Source organism: Ambystoma mexicanum, chromosome 10 (genome assembly GCF_040938575.1).
Source record: "Ambystoma mexicanum isolate Mex_15411 chromosome 10, UKY_AmexF1_1, whole genome shotgun sequence".
NCBI classification, from domain to species: Eukaryota; Metazoa; Chordata; class Amphibia; order Caudata; family Ambystomatidae; genus Ambystoma; species Ambystoma mexicanum.
Genome location: NC_090932.1, coordinates 149,425,733 through 149,448,113, shown reverse-complemented (window position 1 = coordinate 149,448,113; position 22,381 = coordinate 149,425,733). Strand labels below are relative to the sequence as shown.

At 46.1% G+C, this 22,381-nt stretch overlaps 1 protein-coding gene across 7 annotated transcripts in view; it reads right to left on the bottom strand.

Annotated features, from left to right (window-relative positions):
- Nucleotides 1–22,381, bottom strand: part of SLC4A5 (solute carrier family 4 member 5) — an 802,545-nt gene that overhangs the window by 700,953 nt on the left and 79,211 nt on the right. For all 7 annotated transcript variants that reach the window (XM_069617635.1, XM_069617636.1, XM_069617640.1 and 4 more), the window contains exon 2: nt 2,106–2,177. In XM_069617635.1, the coding sequence (XP_069473736.1) occupies nt 2,106–2,177 (72 nt within the window). The remainder of the gene's footprint in view (nt 1–2,105; nt 2,178–22,381) is intronic.

Sequence of the window (22,381 nt, the reverse complement as noted above, 5' to 3'; positions counted from 1 at the left end):
TATGGCAGCCCACCTACCTCGAGGACCAATCCCAACGAGGTCCGCCCGTCATTTCACACGGACGCATGTTAAAGATAGTCAATACCGCAACCTTTACTAATGACAACACGAAGCGGTATCAGAAGACTAATGTATTAGCATCTTAGTAATACATTGCGCCTAGTTTCCAACCTTGTCACACAAGATTTCAAACAACAAAATACACACTGGCGCATGCAGTTTCCCATTCCTGCTTTAATGAAGCCCGTCATTGACTTAAGGCCCACTACGATCACAGCCGCATTAAGCAGTGCGTAAGTTATATTTGTTTTACCCTTTGCAGCCTATATATAGATTCGTTTTTATTCCTATTTTTGGAACACATAGATTGCCACGGGCACTGCCCGCTCCTTGAATTACTTAGTTTTTTCAGACGTAACTGGGCTAACTTTGATCGCGGTGACAAGAACTAGAGCCTTCATGAGTGCCAGTAATGCCAGATGCCAGATGTACCATGCCGTGTATATACAGATACTATTAATAGTGGGATACCAAGAATGTAAAATGACTTATTATCCCCCTTTCTCTCTCTGCCCCTCCTTCCTACCCCTCCAGTTGGGAATTATCCCAGTAATATTCTACATACAAACTACCCTAATGGTCAAGAGTGACAACACTGGGGAAGGAACAAACCTTTTTCTTTTCCTTGCTTTGAAACCTGCACAACAACTACATTGGTATCAAGTATTGAAGTTTACTAACTTTTTGTGTACAATCTTATTTTATTCTGTCTACCCAATTTTCCTTCCCTTATCCCCCATCCTTAATCTCTGTCTTTTCACTATGCACAAAATGCGCATGCATATATTTCAATTTCTGTTGGACATATCGATACAATGATACCATTTTTCGGTTTGCCAATCATGACGTTTTATTTTCGTGTGCTCTTTCGCTTCCTGGTTATTTAACTGTATATTCTTTGATGATGACGTTGCATATTTTTCATGTCCAATTAAATGTACACCTTGTATTTTCATTATGATTTTTCTTTTAACAAATGATCTGTCCAAACATGTTTTCCACATATAAGATACGCCCTGATTTGAGAAAGGCACTTTGCCGAAACACGTGGTATCTTAAAGGGCCATCAAATTAAACTCACCAATCACTAAATACTTCTGGATTCAGCATCATTTGTTTGGCACAGTAATAGGGTCTGTTTAAAGCATTTCCTTTCCAGTTCGACAAACGGAGTAGGGGAACTCAAAGTCTCCGTTTTCTGACACACCAATGCGACAGTGCAAATTTGCAACTAAGAAATCGCGGAGGTCTCCAAGTGATATCATCCAAAAAGTTCCCTCAACAATTTCAAAATTTAGAAAGAGGCTGTTGCAGTAGTTCAGCCTTGAGAGGACCAGAGCTCTGGAGACAGTGAGCTTCTGGGGGAAAGTGAGGAAGGGAAAAATACCTCTTAGGAGGTGCCGCTAATAGTTTGACTTCTTAGAGACGTCATAAATGTGAAGAGAGAAGGAGAGGGTGGAGTCAAAGATGACCCCAAGGTTCTTAGCCTCACAGGTAGGAGAAGGAAGAGGAACCAGAGTGGGTGGCCAGAGAGAGAGAGTAAAGAAGGGAGCTGGTGTTCCGAAGAGGAGAGGTGGATCTCGGTCTTACTGGCATTGAGGCAGATATCATTAGCGGCACGCCACTCCTGAATTGCAGGCAGACAGTCCGGAATGTGAGAAGGAGTAGAGGTGGCCGAGGGGAACCTGAAAGAGAGCTGCGTGTCATCCTCATAACACTGAAAGTTGGAGCAGAGAGCAGCTATGCAGTGGGCGAGAGGAGCCAAGTATTGGTTGAACAGCTAGGGAGAGAGATTAGACCCCTGGGGAACACCACAGGTAAAGAACGTAACTGGACAGGTCCTATGCAAGTTAAATAAAATGTTAACATTCACAACAATGTAAACACAAATTAATCTGGCCATAAACTGCATTGATCAGAGTCACTCAGATGACCTGCAATCAGAGTGACAGTCTATGCAAAACCTTTTTATTTGTCCAATAAAGGTTTTCACCGTAACCTTTACCACTGATAATGTACTTAAGTAATAACAAATGTTGTCTTACCTTCATCTTCATCGTACCTTTTCCGAGGACGTATTCCCTTCTCCCCGATTAGCTCCTCATCGTCTGTCATTTCTGTAAAGTGAGAACATTGAAAAAGCTAATTCATTATTCAGATCAAACTGCAAGTGTTGTTTACTGGAATGGCAGAAATATTTAATTATTAAGGGGGGCATTTCAGTGCCAAACGTACTTCGACAGACCAATTAGATAAAAGTGCACATATACATTGGCCAGAGAGGTTGGGGTCATTACACATTTTTCGCAGCGTTTTGGAGGTAGGGCGACAGCCCCAAACCTGGAGGTTTAAAGAGCCCAAACTAAGCAGCATCTACACATGAATCTGAATTGTGTGGGAAGGTCAAATTACCCATCTCTCCAATACCTTAATGATCCATTACATTTAGAATTCGGGATAATTGAAGTTGGTGAAGCACTTCTACAGTGGATTGGAATTTTAGTAACCCTCTAATGCAGGTTTATAGGACAATATATGTCCTCTTCCAACTTGGTGTCAGCAACTCGCCATGATTCCAATATATCCGGAAAATGGCAAGGAATTAGAATTTGTTTGGACTGTGGAATAGTCGAGGACTGATATCAATTCCTTCATGAAACATTTCAATATGTTTTTTTAATGATTGCTTTCTTCCCTCTGTTTTAACAAACTGTAGTAAAGCCAGCCTCATGTATCACTTTTTAGAGAAAACACACACTTCGTTGGGGTCTTACTTGGGTATTATTAAGTTGTTTCTATTTTTTTATAATTTCATTTAGATATTTACCATTAGCCAGTTATGCCTCGAAGTAGCCAAACAAAAGTGGGGGCTTATGTTGGTTCTGTGAAAATGAGAAGGAATATAGAACACTAGCGGTACCAATCAGCGTTGCTCGGGTCTGTAGCTGACATTCACGTGGGGGTCTGCTATAGCTTTGTGTATGTTTTATAGTGTCATAACTTACTATTACTGAAAAATCGAAAAATCTGCAATCACCTTAAACACCTATACTGATAGCACAGGGCCGGACCCCACTTCGCCCCTTTGCAGGGCGAATGGGTGGGGTTGGTCACATTTCCCCATCACCAGTACACCACAGACTGGTATGCCGACCATGTGCCCTAACTTCCTATTTTTGGAAAAGATGCAAAATCGTCAATCTCCAAAATCGCCTATAGTGCTAGCAAGCGCCGGACCATGCCCTGTGCAGGGCGAATTGGTGGGGTTGCTCAGATTTCACTATCGTCAGTATACTCCAGACTGGTATGCTGACCTCAGACCAAAATTTCAGCCCACCAACTGTTGCGGGGGTGGAGCCAACAATTGCAACATTGGCAATCTTCTGCAATCACCTATACTATTAGCACGGGGCCGGACCCCGCCCTGTGCAGGGTGAATAGGTGGGATTGGTGAAAGTTCACTATCGCCAGAACACCCCAGACTGGTATGCCAACCTTGGGCTAACATATCAGCCCACCAACTGTTATGGGACTGGAGTCAACCCTGAACATACAAAACCAAGATCACTCACTTCCTGAAGAAGCAATTGAATGACGCAGCAATTTTGGCCAAGTTTCACTCTGTATGCAATACCTCAGTAGCCAAAGTCTGCCAATAATACCCTTTTGGGGGAAAATCGTGGTGTAAATAGCCCCCAACTTTTATTGTGCGACACTGAGTCTAACATCATGTTGCATGACTCTTAATCTGGCCTCGAGGCAACTAGAATGCCTGAGAATGCCTATGTATTCCATGTGGGATGAGCCACTGCACTTGCTGGACAATGGTACCCCAGAACGCTCATCCTCCTCAACCTGCCAGCGGTGTTTCACAATGTGAACCTTACTATCATACTCAACACCATAATACCCAGTCTTGGCATCAGTGGTTGTGCTATTGAATGGATTGCCTCTTCTGTCCAAAACAGAGATACAAGTGAGGTCTGGATCTTTTCTCTCCAGAGGGAATGTCTTGTGCTGTGGTGTACCCAAAGGCTCTGTTACCTCACAGTAGATTTGTGAACACCTGTCTCAAGCCACTTACAGACTGCAGATCTCCCTTCTCTGCCTCCTCCCATACCTCTGCTCATGACAACCAGACTGTTTTTAAACTGTTTAACCCCAGACAAGACTCAGCACTGCAAGACAGCCATGTTATCAAGAGAGATGCCACAGACAACAAAAGTATTTTTCAGCCAAGCTTTATTAATGTTCAGGATGGTGTAACGCCTAACCAATCCTATGCGATGGTGGGATTTCCCTGCCTAAAAATATCCAAGGAAAGTCTTTGGGCCTCATTACACGGTAGGCGGTAAGGGTTTACCGGTACCGGTATTTTACCGGCACCGGTAAACCCTTACCGCCTTACTACGAGGTCCCTTTTCGGGTTGGAGACTTTAGCGCCTGCTTTTTGCAGGCGTTAAAAACCAACCCGCAAAGGGACCAGGGAGCTAATTACAGTATCGCAATTTGCGGTGCCGTAATTAGCACCTTCCCCATTCCCATTATGCCCTATGAGACAAAAATGGGAATGGGGAAGGGCAATGGGGGAAGGAGGAATTGCCGCCCCACCAACCTTGGAATAGGGTGGTAATTCCCCTTTCCACCAAGGCGGTGCCGGTATTTTGCCGGCATGGACCAAGGTGCTATTAGCACCTTGGTCCACCGCCGTCCGTGTAATGAGGCCCTTTGTCTTATAAGTCCAAAACAAGAGTCTGTCTCTGTCAAAACCTATGCTGCCCTCACAACTACAACAAAACTAGTGTGGGGGCGAGGGGTGTTCTAAACCAATTATAACTGTTCCACCTTAGGTAAATAGAGTTCTCGGATGAAAGTTCAATATAGTTCCAACATAACCTTGTTCCGCTACAGATTAATCAGTCTCCTTTAGATTCAGCAATATTACAGTTCACATCATTTGTTCGTCTCAGGTCTCCCTTCCCCAAGTTCCAAAGGGTAACACAGTTCATACAACCATTTAGAGGTGGGCGAGTCTGGCGAGGCCCAGGCCGGCCTGGGCTCCAACGGGGGCTCCAGCCCAGCCCTCCTTTTCGGGATGGTGCCCCCAGATGCCACGGGCCCCACCATGGCTGCCTAGTGGCAAAAAATAATACAAATGTGCATTTCTTTACATTTTGCCTGCGCAGCGTGGGTAAAATGGAAAGAAATGTCCATTTTGTTTCTTCATATTCGAGCATTTCATCCCATTTTGCCTGTGCCGAGAGTGCGTGCAGGGGCTGACAGGCATGCCAGGACCCTGAAACGGCCTCCACAGAGAACGGGTAAGTTGATATGTGCGTGTGTGTTGGGTGTTCATGTGTGTTTTGGAGGCGGGAGGAGTCATGGGAGGGGAGGGAGGTGGTGGGGGCTGAGGAAGCAGAGTTTGGGGGGGTGAAATCCCCTGATTTGAAGTAAACCCGGGAAGATTGAAACAAGAACAAGATTGAGACTGTAACTATGCCAATGTCAATGTAACCATCAACTACCCTGCAACAGGTTCACTGTAACCAAGAACCACAGACTGCTTCATGTAACTAAGTCAGCCTCGCTGTAACAGCGCCACGATGCCCCAGGGCCGACTTGTGCGCTTTATAAATATTATAAAAAAATAAATAAACAAATGAGCCAGTACTTTTTTTTAATAACAAAACACTTATTGTAGTAAAAGGCTTGCCCCATTTCGGCAATGCTTTTAATAAGGGATTTTTGGACTTAGCCCCTTTGGTATCAGCACATAAAATGCATAATTCAGAACGGTGGTAGAGTAGAGGAAAGGGCCAGGGGGAGAAGCCTGGAGGTGCGACAGTGTCCTCCTGTTATATTACGATTGACACCTTTTGACAGCAATTTTCAAATTAGTGTTGCAACTGTTTTTCATTTTCTCAATTACGTTGTTATTTTAAATGTGATCATTATTAACTTTTTTTTTAATGTTCTTTTTTTTTTACCTTGTTCTATTATTTCTGGATTATTATTACATTGGATCTTAGATATAAAACGCATCAAAGTGCATCATTGAAATAGTTGTTTGAGATGAGGAAGTCCATACATCTTTTATACTCTGGAAAGCGTAAAAAGCAAATGTGAAAAAGCTTTGAAGGTAGCCAACTTTCACTTACATAGAGAAATAAGAATGATCATTTCATAGATCAGTGCCAAAGTTACCTTTTGTTTTTCGAAAATTGTTTACATACAAGTACCAATACTTAGATGCAGAACATTGCTTAAGGACTTATTATATACGAAGCAGGGAGGTGTCTGCTACTACGCATAATCTGATATCATTACTAGCAATGTAATTGCAAGCCATAATAGGTCTTTCAGCAGCCCATACTTATTTATTTCTTGGTTTTTTGGGGGGGGGAGGTGGAGCTCCAATGCTTTGTTCCACCCTAAAAAGAAAGAGGTGGAAAGGAAAGGGATGGCAAGGGGAGGAAACGCTATGAGCTTTCAAATCCATGGAAGATTCAAGAGCAATTGAGTGCCAGGGAGGAAGAAGGAAGTGCAGCGCATCCAAGGTAGACAAGTTTGCAATAAGTGCAAGCGTAATGCATGAGAAGCCAAGGAACTGCAAAGCATGAGTCCAGTGTCATGATCGTCTCATCTTGATCAAGCAGGCAGCATAATCATCAAGGGTCGGAGGAAAGCTTGAACAGGGGTGTCTTCTGTCGTTTAGTTGTATAGGGGTCTCTGTGTAATGGGAAGGTTTTTCTAGAGAGAGTCCGCAGTAGTGTTCAACTGCTTCCCCCATTCTACTTCCTAGCACAGGCCAGAGGGTGGGTGAAGTCAGCAGCGGATCTTAAAACCCTAGGAGCGCAATGCTGGTTGCTTTTCTGTTGGATGTAACATGGTCACACGGTTCGATTTAGAAAGACCACTCTGTGCCGTCACAGAGCGGTCTTTCTAAAGGGTTTTTTTTGTTTGTTTTTTTAAAAAAAGGTCTCTTGACCTAATACCGAAATTCCATGTCATCTTACACTGGTATCCGGAACACTATGTGGCTCCATTTAAATGAACGTGCTGGTACTTCCAAATAATCTCTGGTAAAATCAAATACCATAAAAAGTTCATAAATATGCCGAATCCAGAAGGTGTCTTGCACAGATTTCCATGTGTTCATTCCGATTTTGGACTGCATAGTTACATTCTCAGCAGGATTCGAGAGAAGAGGTTTCTTATAAAGTCTTCCCTTAGTCTTATTTGTAGAGGGCCAGTGTAAACGACATGATCTCCCACAACATCTCTGATATAAAATCCTAAAGACTCAGTGGTAAGGCTTCTTGAGGCACCATTGGCTTTTATTCAAGACACATAGGCCAACCTCACCACTTAACTCCCACCAAAAGAGCTGAGCTGCGCTGGAAACAAAAAGATGCAATGTAAGACTGTAAACAGATACAAAACCTAAGATCCAATACTCTTAACTTCTGAGAGAGAATGATAACAGCATAGTAAATAGTACAACTTATTTACTGACAGATCCCAGTATATCATTGCCTCAGATGGAGCAAAAAGAATTAAATAAATCCAGCTCTTTTGGATTTTAAGCTTCAGTTTGATGGTCAATATCTGCTAGCAGGTATGATTCAAATGTAAGGCTGATCTGGGAAACCTGTGGCTTTGCCTGGTCTTTCATCCCTTTCCCACGAAAAAGATGGCAGGCCTTTAGGTGCAATTGCAAGGCCTTTTAATTTTGAACAACTTGTGGAGCGGACTGTCCTCAACCTGAGGCTGTTCACTGAAATGGAGCCTGCAGCATCAATTGGACCACACAGTGAAGAAGTGAAACAGTTTTCAGTTGATGAAAAAGTTGGAGAAAAGTTTATCAGAGGTGTGGGATGTTGTTGTAATGCTGGAAGCAAATCACTCAATCACACTGACCAATTTCTAGTATCTGCAGGAGGCTATCTGGAGTAAATGAGAGTAGACTGTGTCCAAATTAAACTCTATGATCTTGGTGAGCTCAGTCAGTTTAGCAGTAAAAGTCATCTTGCTGTGAAAATAGTCCATGAAGTGCAGAACCAGACATATCAATGCTGCGGGTGTAAGTGGTTGATTTGTTGCGGACATTGAGAGAATCTCTGACCAAGAGGGCTGCAGTGTGTTTTTGATGAAGTCCCGCTGTTCACCAGCTGGCTTAAAAGAAATTCTCACACCCATGACTCTTTCGGCTGTTAAGACTTAGCATTTCTTTGCCCAGTGCCACCAATCACAATGTCCTACACCGTTTTTGAAGTAGTCATCTTCAATGTACAGTATTTTATCTTCCCTGGCTTCACAATTTATATCTTTGGGTTTGGTTTTTACTCATCTATGGGTGCTATAAGAAACCGAAGGGTGCTCTCCTGAGTTGGAGTCGGGAATCCCTTATCCAGGTGGCCAGGACACGGCCACCGCTGTTGGATCTAGTTCCTGGGGGTGGACCAGTGGGGGAGGATCACCTGGGAAGGGGAGCCCGGGTCGTGTTTGGGAGAACATCCTAGGTGAGATGCGGTGTGGCACCGAGGAAAGTTAGAAGGAGGTCCAAATCTCTGAGACTGTTACAGGTAACCAAGTCAACCTCTCTTACACCCAATTAATCACCCTTCCCTAAATCCAACAACCCCGCCACATCGGGTCAACTTATTAGGTATCCAAACCCTGTGGCTGTGGGAAACTATATCTCCCTGAATCCCTGTTGTCCTGCTCTCTACTGAAGGACTCCCAGTCATTCTTCTCACTGTCCCTCTGATTATTAATCCTCAGTCTCTCAGTCTACCTTAACCAAACATTACCATTCCCACAATCCCCCTTGCTCATTTCAAAATAATAATCCTGGTCATTTACGCTTGTCCCATGAACCCTACCCCGTAGGATGTCCGGAAAGTTTACCAACCCCCTCTTTTTGCCATCGTGACAGACAGCCGACTAAAACTAAAACCGTTTACCTGACATGTCCCGATACACGAGTCAGGCACGGTCAGACAATTGACAATAATCACGTACATCTGACGGCCCTTTACCTCCCCCACAGGGATAAAAGGCGGAGCATGAAAGAACACTTGGAGCAATGAGCAAGACCAAACTCACGAGGAGACAACTAACCGATTACTCAGGGTTATCCAGACATGGACCCTTGCTCTCTGTGCTTAGAGAGGCACAGCTTCTCCTCACACACACAGAAACGCGTGTCTGTGGTTGCTGTTGGTTTTATCTGTCAAAGAAGAATTGCCTAGACTTAAGTGCTGAACTGCCCAAGTAGGTGGAACTAGACTGATATGCAAATGGGTACTTCTCCTGTGTGAAAGTTACAGTGAGCTAAAACGTGATTGTAGACCCTCCTGAGTGGGCACCTTCATAAAGAACTGGTCATTTGGCCTTGTTCTTTCAAGGTAGTGGGGCTCCCACAGGGTCAGCACATAGTCAAAACAAGACTACAGGAATATCTCTAAGGCTACTCAAACAAAGTGTGAAAGGGACTGAACCCTCCTTCATTTTGTGGTATCTTGCCATAGGCACACACAACTCCCCTCTTTCACACACGGACACATACATAGTCAAATAATATTTTATATCATATGCATTATTCTACATTAGTACCTGGTCGGTGACATCATGGTGCATTCCAGAGCAATTGAAGTACAACCTTACCTTCTGTTTTGCAACCAACGTGCAACTACTTAGATGGGTTGGATGCACCATCGGCCACAACCTGACATTTTGCCAGGTTCTTGCTCCCTGCTTCCAATCTCCTGGCTCCATCAGACCTGATCCCTGCTTGTCACCCCGTGGGCTCCCATCACCTGCTTCCTTCACTCGGCAGATCTCACTTACCTCTTTCTCAGACTCTCCCCACATTCCTCTCCCTCTCACCAGCTTGTCACCATCCTATCATGGCAGATTATGGAACTAGAGAAGGGGCTACCAATATTTTCCTACCCAATTTCAATGGTGGACATCTCCTTTGATATTTTTTCTAACTGGTGAAATGGCCACTGGGTTGTTTCTAACATAGCAACGAATGCTATTAGCACCCTGGACAACATGCCTATGTTCTAATAGTTATAAAATGTGGTGTTGAATAGAGACAAATCTGAAATCTTCATCCTACAATATCAAATCCCCTCATTCTGTCCGTTCCTCTAGCCCGGCAAGCTTGGTTCAGCTCCCAGCCATACAGCCACTGCCAGAAACCCTGAAGTGAATTTCGATGATAGTTTTTCCTGTCCATTAATGTCAGCACAATTGTCTGAAATGTTCAATTACCACCTCAGACCGTTTGCCTCTTTCCTGCAAACTCACCACTTCCACCAATACCTCCTGGGCAAACTTCAAGGAATTCAAAACAAAGCAGTAAGACTCATATTCCATCTGCACCTCAAAGACCACAAAACTGCAGCAATGAACCACTATCACTGGCTCACAGTCTCCACTTGCATTTTTTGTGTCACACACAAAACCATTTGCGGATCTAGGTTCATTACCTGCTGGACCATTTCAAGGGGTACTGCCCAGCCATGCTTCTTCTCTCTTCAGAATGTTCTCTGCTTCATGTCTCCAGCTTCTAAAAACTTAGATGTGGATTCAGAAGACTCACAATCCTGCTCCAAAGATTGTGCCTTGGCCCCGTAAACTGAATGGTGGTTGGCTTCTGATGCCCCTCCTTTCGTGAGGCCTCGTTAGGAGGACTTTTGCCCTACTGCACATTTTATGCCCCCATTCTCAATGTTGTTTGGACTGTAAATGTTTGTCTTGGTACATGTGCAGTGTCTCTTATTATTAGACCTCTGGCCCAGGTCTCCGGCTGTGCATTCCGCCTGGGGTTTTGGTATTCCTTCTCCATCATGGGCTTTGCAGTCGTTCGCCTCCACTTGTGGCTCGTGCATTTTGACGAGCGTTCCTTTGGGGTTCTAGTTTCTCACCCCAACCTGAAATCCGGTTTTCCTCAGTCCGGCTTGGACCTCCACATTTCCTACCCCGCCCTTAGGTTCGATTACTTTCAGCCAGCCTTGGGCTTTTAACTACAGTTCTGTACTTTGGGACTTGGTTTTCCTTAGCCCAGATAGTACTTTCAGTGTTTTCTCCTGGCTCTGCAGTTCAACTTCTCTCAGCCTACCATGGCCTGTTGAGTGATCTACCAGACCTTGGGGTTCAGTCTTTCTTAGCCCGCCTTAAGCTGTTGACATTTGTACCCCACTCATGGGTTCTTCTTCTCTCAGCCCACCTTGTGAAGATGAATGCTCTTCCCTGCATTGGGGTTCTATGCCTTTTATCCCGCCTTGTGCTGTTTGCATTTTTACCCCACTCTGGGACTTAACTTCTCTCAGCCCGTCCTGGGCTTTCAGGTGCCCTACCCTGCCTTGGAGTTCAGTCTCGCTTAGCCCACCTAAGGCTGTTGGTGGTTTTACCCTGCTGTTGGTTTGACTTCGCTCAGTCCCAGCCTTGGGGCTTGGTCTCTCTTATCCTGCATTGGGCGATTGGCTTCTTTACCTCGCTCTGGGGTTGGACTTCTCTCAGCCTTTCTTGGGATTACAGGTGCTGTAGCCCGCCTAGGGGTACGGTCCCTCTTAGCCTGCCTGGGCTGTTGGCATTTTTACACCACTCTGGGCTTCGACATCTCCCAGCCCACCATGGGCTTTTGGTGTTCCCTCTCCCTACCTCCTAGAGCCACTGCGTACCTTCTTCATATGAGCTATGCTCCTTGAGAGGCTTGGGAACGTGTCACAGCTTGTTTCCCTCCTTCGGTTCCTTTCTAGTGGTTTGGCCCGGGTGGAACTCATCTTCTCGGCCTACAGGCTCCCTTCAGGCCTTGGATGCCAGTGTCCCGATATACAGGTCTTCCCGAAGATGAATCTCTCTGTTGCTTGTGGGGGCCGGTTGTTCCCAGCTCCAGTAGGACTCAGAGTGCTCGACAGACCCTGCCGGAGACCTTCTCACCCACTCTGGCGCATGCTTGCGCGTATCCTGCTACTCCTTCCCGCAGTATGGCACCGCCGGCTGTACTCACTCTCTCCAGCTTGGATTGGTCCATGATAATTCTCTCAGAAAGGTGGTGGGTCGGCCCGGTGCTACTTCAATCCAGGTGATTGCTGCACATGTCGAGGGTCAGTATCCACACCAACCATGCTCACAGGAATCTTTGTTATCACACAAGGTAAGCCCCATATAACCAACACGACTTTTGGTATCAAGGGGAGAGGAAGGATTGCTGATAACCCTGTAAGGGGATCTCCTGTCCTCAAAGTGGGGTTCACCCCTAGTGGGAGCCCACTTGCTCTGTCCTCTAGGAGGTGTTAAGCTTAGCGGGCTCACCTCCCTTGTCCCAAAGGGGGTGGCTCCCACTGGTGGAAAGGGGATGAATTACCTGGATTCGTCACATACCTCTACTATTGGCTTTAAGTCCTCCTCTAACTTGCCAATGGGATACCGGCTGAGAGAGTCCACATTGTCTTGCTCTTTGCCCTTTCTATGTTCAATAGTAAAGCAGAAAGGCTGCAGGTCCAGAAAACAGCACATCACCCTGGCGTTGGTGTCTTTCCCTAAATACATCCACGTCAGGGGTCATTAATCCGTCTGTACTTTTTCCCTGTTAGTTAAAATCTCAGAGAAGTAATGGCCCACTTGATGTCTGAGCCTCACTCTAACTTTGTTCCTGGGAGAACAATATCCAGCTAATATATAAGACCAGTTGTTCGTTATGCAACTGGGATATGGTGGATCCAAATCCTATTTTATATGCATCAGTTTGGAGAATTAATTCTTTGTTGAAATATGGCATCTTAAGAACAAGCTCTGTGCACAGTGCCTTCTGTAGGGTATCTACGCTGTACTGATATTCCCGATTCCATACAAGTTTGATGGGCATGGCATTCTTGAGCTTATCTGTTAGATTGGCTGCAATACTTAAAAAGTTTGGGATGAATCGATGGTAATATCCTGCCAAACCTAGGAAAGCTGTAACTTCCCTCTTGGTTTTTGGTGGTGTAGTTGAGGATACTGCCTTCATCTTCTCCGCTTGGGGTTGAATTAGCCCATTACCCACAAAATACCCTAAGTACTTTACAGCACTTTGGGGCAGGTGGCACTTTTTAGGATTGGCTCTGAGCCCTGCTTTCCTTAAATCTCTAGTGACCTCTGTAAGGAATTCATAGTGGCAACAGTAAAGACAGACACAAGTGATCACAGCTCACGGGTGTTTATTAAACTGTATGCATTGGTGAGAAAAACACCTAATCTAATCCTAAAGCTAGATGGGAGCAAGCTACGACCATCAAACAATAATAAGGCACTCCTAGTAGTGTCTTGTCAAATAAAAAGGGCATATACAAAAGAAAAACGATTGCCAATCCTTACCACTAAGTTACAAAAATAGTGCAGGATAATGTTCACTAGAAAAGAAAGAAGTGTTCACAAAATGATAAGTCAGGATGGCATGGTGGGGTCTCCCTTCCACACATGTTTAGCACAGGACAAGGCGGGATTCCTGAGCGCAGCACACAACCGAGTACCAGAAACTTCAAGGGCCAAATCCCTTTCCTCAAAGTTTCTTGCCTTAGAAGGTCTGCTGGATCCAAAACAACAAACAAACTAAAGTTCCTTCGGTGGTCTTGCACCTTTGGCCAATTTCTCTTCGCCCCTAGGGCCACCCTCTGCCGGGCTCGGATCATCTTTGCAAAAGGGCCTCCCTTAGCAAAGGCTCCCTTCCCTAAGCTTAATGTACATCCTTTAGGGGTTCCCATGCCCTAACTTACTACACTTCTGGTCTCCCTCAGTCAGGCTCGGACCATTCCCTGATGTCGAAGACCTTTGAGTGTGTGTGGCTTTTGCTACAGACCTCTGCAGGACCACTTCGCCTTTCCCTTCAATTCACAGTTTCTCACAATCTCAAATGTTTGTTTAAACAGAGACTTTCGATTGGGCACTTTCACTATGTCAGACAACTCTGTTACTGTGTAGAATCTCTCCACAGTTCACAAGTAATAGGCAAGGTGCAGATGTCTTAAGGGTTTTATTTTCACTACATGTCTCATAATGCACATTTCCCTATGGTTAAATAGTGCATTTCATGCTCTCAAAAAAAAGTTAATATATTTCTGAAAAGTTCCTGCTTCAGCCTCACACACGTGCCAGGTTTCCCCTCACTCAGAAATTCACCGGCCATGCGATGCTGTCGGGAAAAGACTTGCCGCTCTCATCCACCCAGGGAAAACAGCACTGGCCTGTATCTGGGCTGCTGTGAGCAGCTCTGCTTGCATTTTGGGTCTCTCTCCAGGTTGCAAGTCTCCAGTCACACCGGCATTCCGGCATCTTGCTTTTCCTTGGCCCAAGTAGCAAGTGGGGCTGGGATTGAGAAGGCATCCCCTGCTGAACTCAGCCATGCAGCCTCCCTTCAGTTCCCACAACTGCTGCTCCCTGTGCTGCCAGGAAATCCACCTTTAATACACCTGGGTTTCTTTAACAGGCTGCAGGTGTGAGTTTGGGGCTGGGTATGCCTGTCCTTGCCTGACTATCAGTGGGACAGTCCAGTATGAATATGGGGCAGTCTGTCTTCTTTCTCTCAGTGTGGTTTTGAGTAATCTTTATTCTTCTTAGTCGTCTCCTCTTCCTCTTAGTGATTTGCGAAATTGGGGAGAATGGGTGTGATTGTGATAGAGCACTTGACCCTGCTTTGCCTCAGTATTTGCAAGGACAATGTATATTACTAAAGGTGGTCTTTCTAGTTGTAGTACATGGGTAACTCAGTGGGGTAAGGGAATTATGGGAGTTGTAGTTTCCTGTCGTGATGTTAGATAGCTTGTGTATGGAAACGTCAGAAAGGAGGGATGTATTAAATGTCCTCTGGTTCTAGAAGAGGGGGGGACTGGGTTGCTTTTAAGGGTCAACAGATGATTTGATTTCCCATGGTGTTTTCTCTTTCCCTTTTCTAAGTTAAAGAGTTGGGGTGCGACAGGATTCTGCTGACAATATCCTCCGAAAACAGAGGGGGAATCGGGTAAGGGTGTGTCGGGCAAAAGAGGGGATCGCTGTATGTGAGCAGATCTCACTTTGGTTTCTCTTCGTTTTTGCGTAAAGGCGTTTTTGGATAAGAGAAGGCATTTTACACCCATTCCAGATTGATCGTCTGAGTTCACACCGAACTTAGTAAAGGAGCCAAGTATCCTGAATCAACTAAGCAGATCTGTGGAACTGCTGGTGACCCACTGTACGGTTTGGCACCCTGAGCCCGCTGTTGTCCTGTCGGACCCCCTGTTTCTGATCAAACCTCAGGTTTCTCACAGTAGCCAGGGCAGATTCTGAGCGTTCCAAGATGGTGAACACTGCATGCTCTACGTACAGTGTTACGGAACACCCCATGACAATCGTGGAGCATTTCTCAATTGCAAATGCAGCTGCAGCAAGCGCTTGTTAGTATGAGAACTGGCCTTGCATCACAGAGACTAGCACTCTGCTGCAATAGGCCAATGGATTGTGGCACATTGTGCTCTTTTGTGTGAGCAGCACAGTCATTAGCTGGCCATTGCAATGGCAAAACAGATATAACTTTTGTGTTTAGTCAGGTGTAGCTAGCACTGGGGCAGTGGAAACGACCTCCTTCAAATCAGCGAAACTGGCAAGCATGTCTTTTGTCCATGCAGTCTTATGGTCTTTTTATTGAGCCTCTTTAAGGCCCTGCAACAGGGTTCTTTTGTGCACAGCGTAATCTGGGATCTGTGCGCCACAGTAATCACACAGCCCTAGAAATTCCTGCATCTCTTTGACAGTCTTGGGCTGGGGAGTGTCGCCCACTGAGGCAGAGCGATTGGGTATCATTTTCTTCCCATGGACATATATCAGCTGGCCCAAATACAGTACTTTTTGGAGGCACTATTGCAACTTCGCCGTGTCTACTTTGTACCCCTTGTATGCCAGCAGTTGCAGCAGGGTGAGAGAGTCCTTTCAGCTGCCCACTGTCACTACACACCAGCAAATCATCAACATACTGAATGATGGCACTGGGCACCTGAATGTTTCCTAGGTCTGCATGCAATATTCAGTTGATACTGGGGCACTCACTGCACCCTTGGGGCAATCTTGTGTGCTCAAACCGCATTCCCCTATGTGTGAAGGTAGTGAGCTACTGCGAATCAGGGTGCAAAGGTATTGAGAAAAAGGCATTTTTCAAGATCTACCACATTGAAGTGGGTCATCTCCTTGGGGATGCTGTATAGTATCATTGCAGGATTTGAAACTACAGGAAATTCTGCCTGGACAATGCTTTTTAGAGGGCAAAGGTCCTGTATCATCCTCCACCTTACCCATGTTGCCTTTTTAATTGGATAGATAGCCCTGTTGCATGGGGAGGTGGATGGCACTATTATTCCCTGTTTCAGAAGTGCCACAATGGTGTCCCGTATGGCCCTCTTCCGCCTCTTTGGACAACGGGTACAGTTTAACCCGGGGTAACAGTTTGGCATTGTTTCTTCGTCTGATCATTTTTCCGGGGAACTGTTCGAAATAAAACTGCTCGCATGCGAACAATCCTCAGATGAACAAACTTAAACAAAAATGGACTCCACCCCCAACCCCTCCCCTTATTACCTGTTTGCCCACCGCCACGTCCGCTTCACCCCGGCAGCATCAGATCCATCCCTCTAACAGAGGTTGGATCTGATGCCGCAGGGTCCCCTTTCCTTTCTTTACATTTTTTTTTTGTTGATCCCCCGCCTCCTGAGTTGAGAAAGCAGGGGTCACCCCTGCAACCCCCCCTGCAACCCTCAAGGTCAATACATACCGAACATGGGGAGCTGGGGACACCCCCACAACCCCTGCTCCACATGTTCAATATGTGTTAGTCTAATTGTTAGTTTGTAATCGATCGAATGGTACTGGCCGAATTCGGTCAAATGAACCATTCTATCAATTAAAACAAACAATTAGGCTAATACCCAGGGTAACACTACTCCTGACTTGAGTGTTATTTGAGTGTTATTTGGACTGGCGCCACCCCCTGCAAGAGCCCTAATTCATGAGCATTAGATGTCCATAATCTCTCTGGGACCTGATCTAAGTCACCATCAGAGAAGGGGGGCGTCGTGTCAAGGGCCATCAAGGAACACTGCACCTTTCGATATTGCACCATAATGTCAAAAGGGATACAAATTGCTAACACTATCTCCCCATCGTCAACCCGATCTTCAAACAATTCTGCATCTGTCACTTCTTTGAGGGGCACCGTTGGGTCAATGCACAATACAGTACGCCACTCACACCCATCAGATTCTGTGCCCACCACAAGAATCCTTCTAGCTGACACAACCATTCCCTGTAAATGTTGAGACAGTATCGTACTTGCCACAAGCTCTGGGGTTACCACGGGTCGGAAGATGAAATCTGATGGTACCCGCCAACACATCTTACCAATCTGGGGCACTGCATTAAGCAATTCTGTAATCCTGTACACAAACATGCATGGGTCTAGGGGGATGCCGCGAACCATCACCCCTCCCTCCTCTGGCCTGTATGATGACCATGGCCCTTAAAACACACATGCCTGGGGTGGCACATACCACCCAACAGTCCGTGAAGAAAATGGTCATGTACAGTTTGCTCAACAAACCTTGTCCCAACAAATGTATCAGTGAGGACTCTGAATACAGTCAAAGTACACAGCACCAGAGAATCACTGAATGTCAAGAGTTTCACCTGATGATGGAAAGTCTCCCTCACTGATGCATGATGTATAGGCACCTGTGTGGACTATAGAGATGAATTGCTTATTACCTATCTCTGCGGCCATCAAGGGTTCCTCGTCAGGGTGGGTAGTCATGGACAGTACTGGGCACGTAAGACCTTTCTGTGAGCTGTCCAAATCAGAATATCTACCTGGGAACGTGAAGGGGTTTCCTCCCATGACACTGACCCTTCAGTAAGGTGCTTCTGTTCCATTCGGCACTGCATTGGGTGTGGGCATTGGACCTCCGTACAAGGTGTACTGCTGGGCCGCTTGCGGTTGCACATTAGGAAGTGCTTGGGCCTGCATGTGCGGGCGGTTTGGTGACAGCTGTGTGTAGGCCTGGTGTATTTCATAAGGTATGGAGGTGAACCTGGGTGGCTGTGGTAGCGCTGAGCAGGTTGTTGTATGTGTTATACCTAGCACCGTACCTGCTTCTACACTCTCTTGCAAAATGTTCCCACTTCCCGCAGCTCCAACATTGAGACTGTCCCATACCACCTTTGGTCCCAATCCTGCTGAACACCCCTCAGCCCCCTCTGCTCCCTTGAAACCCTCTCTATCCAGCTGCATAATTTCTGCATAATTTCTGGAGCCACTTATGCCTCACGTTCCTCATTCTCCAATACTTCAACACAACAATACTTCAACACTGTCCCAGTATCCTTCCTGCACCTCTTGATGTACCTCCCTGTCCGATCGCACTGTCCCATAACCTGTGCTTTCCACCCCTCGATCTCCACTACCGTTCTTCTCAACACGCACACCCATAATAGCAGTGCTATCCAGTCTAAACAAAATGTCTCCAGCCCTCCACTTGTCCAACCCACACCCCGGTTTGCTCTCCCCTTCTTTTATTGCCCTCAAACGGGGAAGCTCCACTTGTGTCGCCTCTAATGCCTCCTCAAAGTCTTTCAGCAATTTAATGTCCTGCTATGTAATGCTGTTTGGGGTTGGTTGATATGGGAGTGGGGCAGTGGCATGTGGGAGCACATATGTTGGGTTGATGTATCATGTGGCTGGGCGGCCGGTAAGTGGAAAAATCCCCTCTCTAGGCACGGGCTGCAACGCTTCCTCTGGCGCTGTTGTGTTTGCTATATTTGAGGTGGCACTATCTTTGCGTCAGGGCATACACCCGGCAGTATCCTCTACCATTTTCCACAAGTCTATTATCACTTCTGCAGTTGTTTACCTTTATACTTAGCAGTTAGGAAGGTGCTCATGTGCTCTAATGTCTCTTTGTTATTAGTTCCGTACTGTGGCCAGAGGCGGGGCATTCCCCCTTGGGTCTCCACCATCCACTGCTTGTGGTACTTCTCTATCTTATCCCTGTACAATGACAACAAACAAACTATACATGTACTCCAGCGGATTCGTCATATATTCAAAAGAAGCTTCTAGTTATGCGTCACACACAATGTTAATATAGCTGCCGCTAACAGTCTTCCGTTCCCACCTCCCAGTCAGCCCCTGTCCACTCCTCCCCCATCTGCGCACACTTCCACACTTCTCACTGCTAACACTCACAACACCTCCACAAATGGCTCCTGTACACCACTGCGGGTTGCACGCTTGGGACTGGTCACTGTAGATGGGTGCGGCCCCTCCAGGTATGCAGCCTGGAAGCCTATGTCTTTGTGGCGGTCGCTGGGATCCAATCGGGGTCACCAAAAATGCAGAGAAACTCCTGAACGCTCACACCAAAAATAATACAACCCACTAGGGAAGAGGCCCAGCACACCTCTTGCAAAGCAAACAAAGTTTTATTTCCATAAAAACAGAAATGTGCCAGCAAAGTACTCTGCTGCCACGGAACGTTCTGGCCAAATCAGTATGAGCAACACTTTATGAAGGCACACAGCATCATCAGTGATGTAAATTACATAATCTACAAATCCAAATGGCTGGTAGGTGCGACCCTATACATAGGCTACCTGCTCCATAGGGGATGCCAGGCCATTGGTCCCAGCCCCTTCTGTCCATCTTCTTCCATGTGGGCTCCTCCTTGCGCATCATCAGACGTGAAGAAAAACAATGCATGCTCTATCTCTAACCTGATGTGCACCTGGTACTGCAGATAAGGGCTATGTGGATACTTTGAGGCCATTGCATCACACACAATAATTCTATTCCAGACATGCTGGCGCCCATCCAAAGCTCCCCACCCTTGTTTTAGTTATGTTGTTTTACCCCTCTGGGCACCTTGCAGGACAAATCACGTGACCTATGGTGAAGGCAACTGGCCCCGGCTTTCTGATCTTTCCTGATCGATTGGGGGTCTAATAGTTTTATGGTTGGTGGTCTGGGACTGACTAGTACCTTGGAATGCTGGTGGTCTTGAGACGGGGGCTTTTGGGTGCTATTATTTAGAGCTGGAACAGGGAAGGTCGGAGGCTGGTGCCCTCTTTCTCATAGGATCGCTTTTCTCAGAGAGCTCTCAACCCCATCATGGCCCTGCAGGGCGCATTACTTATGGGATACAAAATGCTGGCAACATGAAACAATGAAGGGTCTCTGGCTTCTCTCACTGGTGCCCAGGCTACAACCCGTTCTCGCCTGCATACACTTATTTTTATGTCTGTGTCTCTGGCCTGCCGCCCTGGCTGCAGCGTAAGCCTAGGCCTCGATTCCAATGTGACTGCTACCATAAGAAAAATGGCATTTGATTTCACATGTACGCTAGAACAAAAACATCTCTCATTCTCCCGCACTATGGCCCTTGCTACCACCTCCCTACCACCTGCCCCCTCTCTGAGTCCCTACTGCACACTTCCAGGCACACTTCCATGCCTGTGCCTCATCCGAAAGCGCTTATTTATTGTATTTGTTGACAGTGCCCAAACCAGTGAGTATCACGGGCCTGGTACATTGGTGAACATGAATAAGGTACACAAGCATAACAGTAGATACTATGGAGAGACATGTAGAGGGGAAACCCCAATTACTGGTTAGTCATATTTGTTAAACAACCATGTTTTTAGCAGTTTTCTGGAGACGAGGTAAGATGGCTGGTCTTGGATGTGAAGAGTTAGGGCGTTCCACAGGGTGGAGGCAATGACTGTGAAGCAAGTGCCCCCAGCCGCGCTGGGGGGCCTGGGACGATCGTCCCCCCCTTCCCAATATTGTCAGGAACCACAAACCTCTCAATCCTATCTGTTTTCTGTCTGCATGGATTGCAGATGCCGGAGGCCCGGAGAGCAGTTGAGGAGGCAGTGTCATGGTGACACTGGAGGTAAATGGGTAAGGGAAAACAAATCATTTTTGTTTGTTTCAAAGCGTCTGTGCGAGGATTGTATGCAAAGGCATGTCCAATCAAGGTTCTATAACAATACATATACTTTAATTAAACACACCATATGAAAAAAACGACAAAATACACTACGCAAACCCACCCCTGTGGAAAGAAAAGAAACATAGAAAGATAGAAATATGCAGCACTCTGGATAATGAAACTGGGGTGAAAGGAACGAAACAACCACAATGTTTGTGAAGGATATGTTCTTTTGCGAGAAAAAGGATTAAAATGTGATCTAACCAGTCACTAGAGCTCACTAGGGCTCACAGATGGGCCAGAGTGGCAATTAGCAGTCAATAATACTTTCTCACTATTCTTGGCGGTTCAACAGCATTGAATTAGGCTTCTTGGCACTGTGCAAATGTTCCGAATCAGGTCGAAGGTGACAGTTGTGGTGTTCCAGATGTCAAAAGGGTTTCAAGCCCGGGTCAAGTTGAAGTTTGCTGCAGTTTGAAGTGGTACTCGAGGAATGTGAATTGAGAGGGTAACATCTTCACTGGGAACATGGTTTCCCAGTGAAGATGCTGATGACTAGATGCGCCATTCAAAGTCGTTCGATGCAGTGTTCGAAGGTTGCGTTTCGATCGCACCATCGACTCAATTGGTGAAGAAAAGACATTTGGTTCAAAAGGTGTCTTGAATCATGCAGGAATGATCTTGTTTGAGCTGAGCCAATGACATGGCCAACTGGCACTGAGACAAAGTGGTTTGAATGTACAATACATTGGTTCGCAGATGGGAGAGTGCCAAAAGCAGCACCGTAGGATCCTAATGGGTCAACCTGCTCAATTGTGCTCGAAATCCAGCTCAAAACGGGTTGACAGCGAAAACACAGAGATCCTGCATGTCCCCATGGGCAAGATAGGACCTTATTCTCATTATGCCAAACATGAGGGAAGCTGGCAAACTCCTGCAGGGGTCCTTTAGCTCCAGACAGATTTCCTAAGTACCGGTATGGCTGGCAGAGAGCCAGATCTTGCTCCAGCAGCAGGTCACCCCAATGTGCTCTGCAGAAAGTTAGGGAACAGAGTTTGCCTCTGCCTTGGGACACCTTTTATCACCTCACAACTGGAGGACTTTGGAAAGGACTGCTCTCCCACCAGGGCCAAACAAATTATTTTTAAGGTTTGAAGTTCAGAGATGAATTAGAGAAGGTATGGGAGACCCTCTCATTTATAGACAAAAAAAACCACAGGTAATTGTACAAAAGCAAGCCTGCTTTAAGGGGTCCAATCCCTGTCTTTGTTACAGGTAGTCTTTACTTGCTTCTCCACTCACTTCAAGAGTCTGTGTAAAAA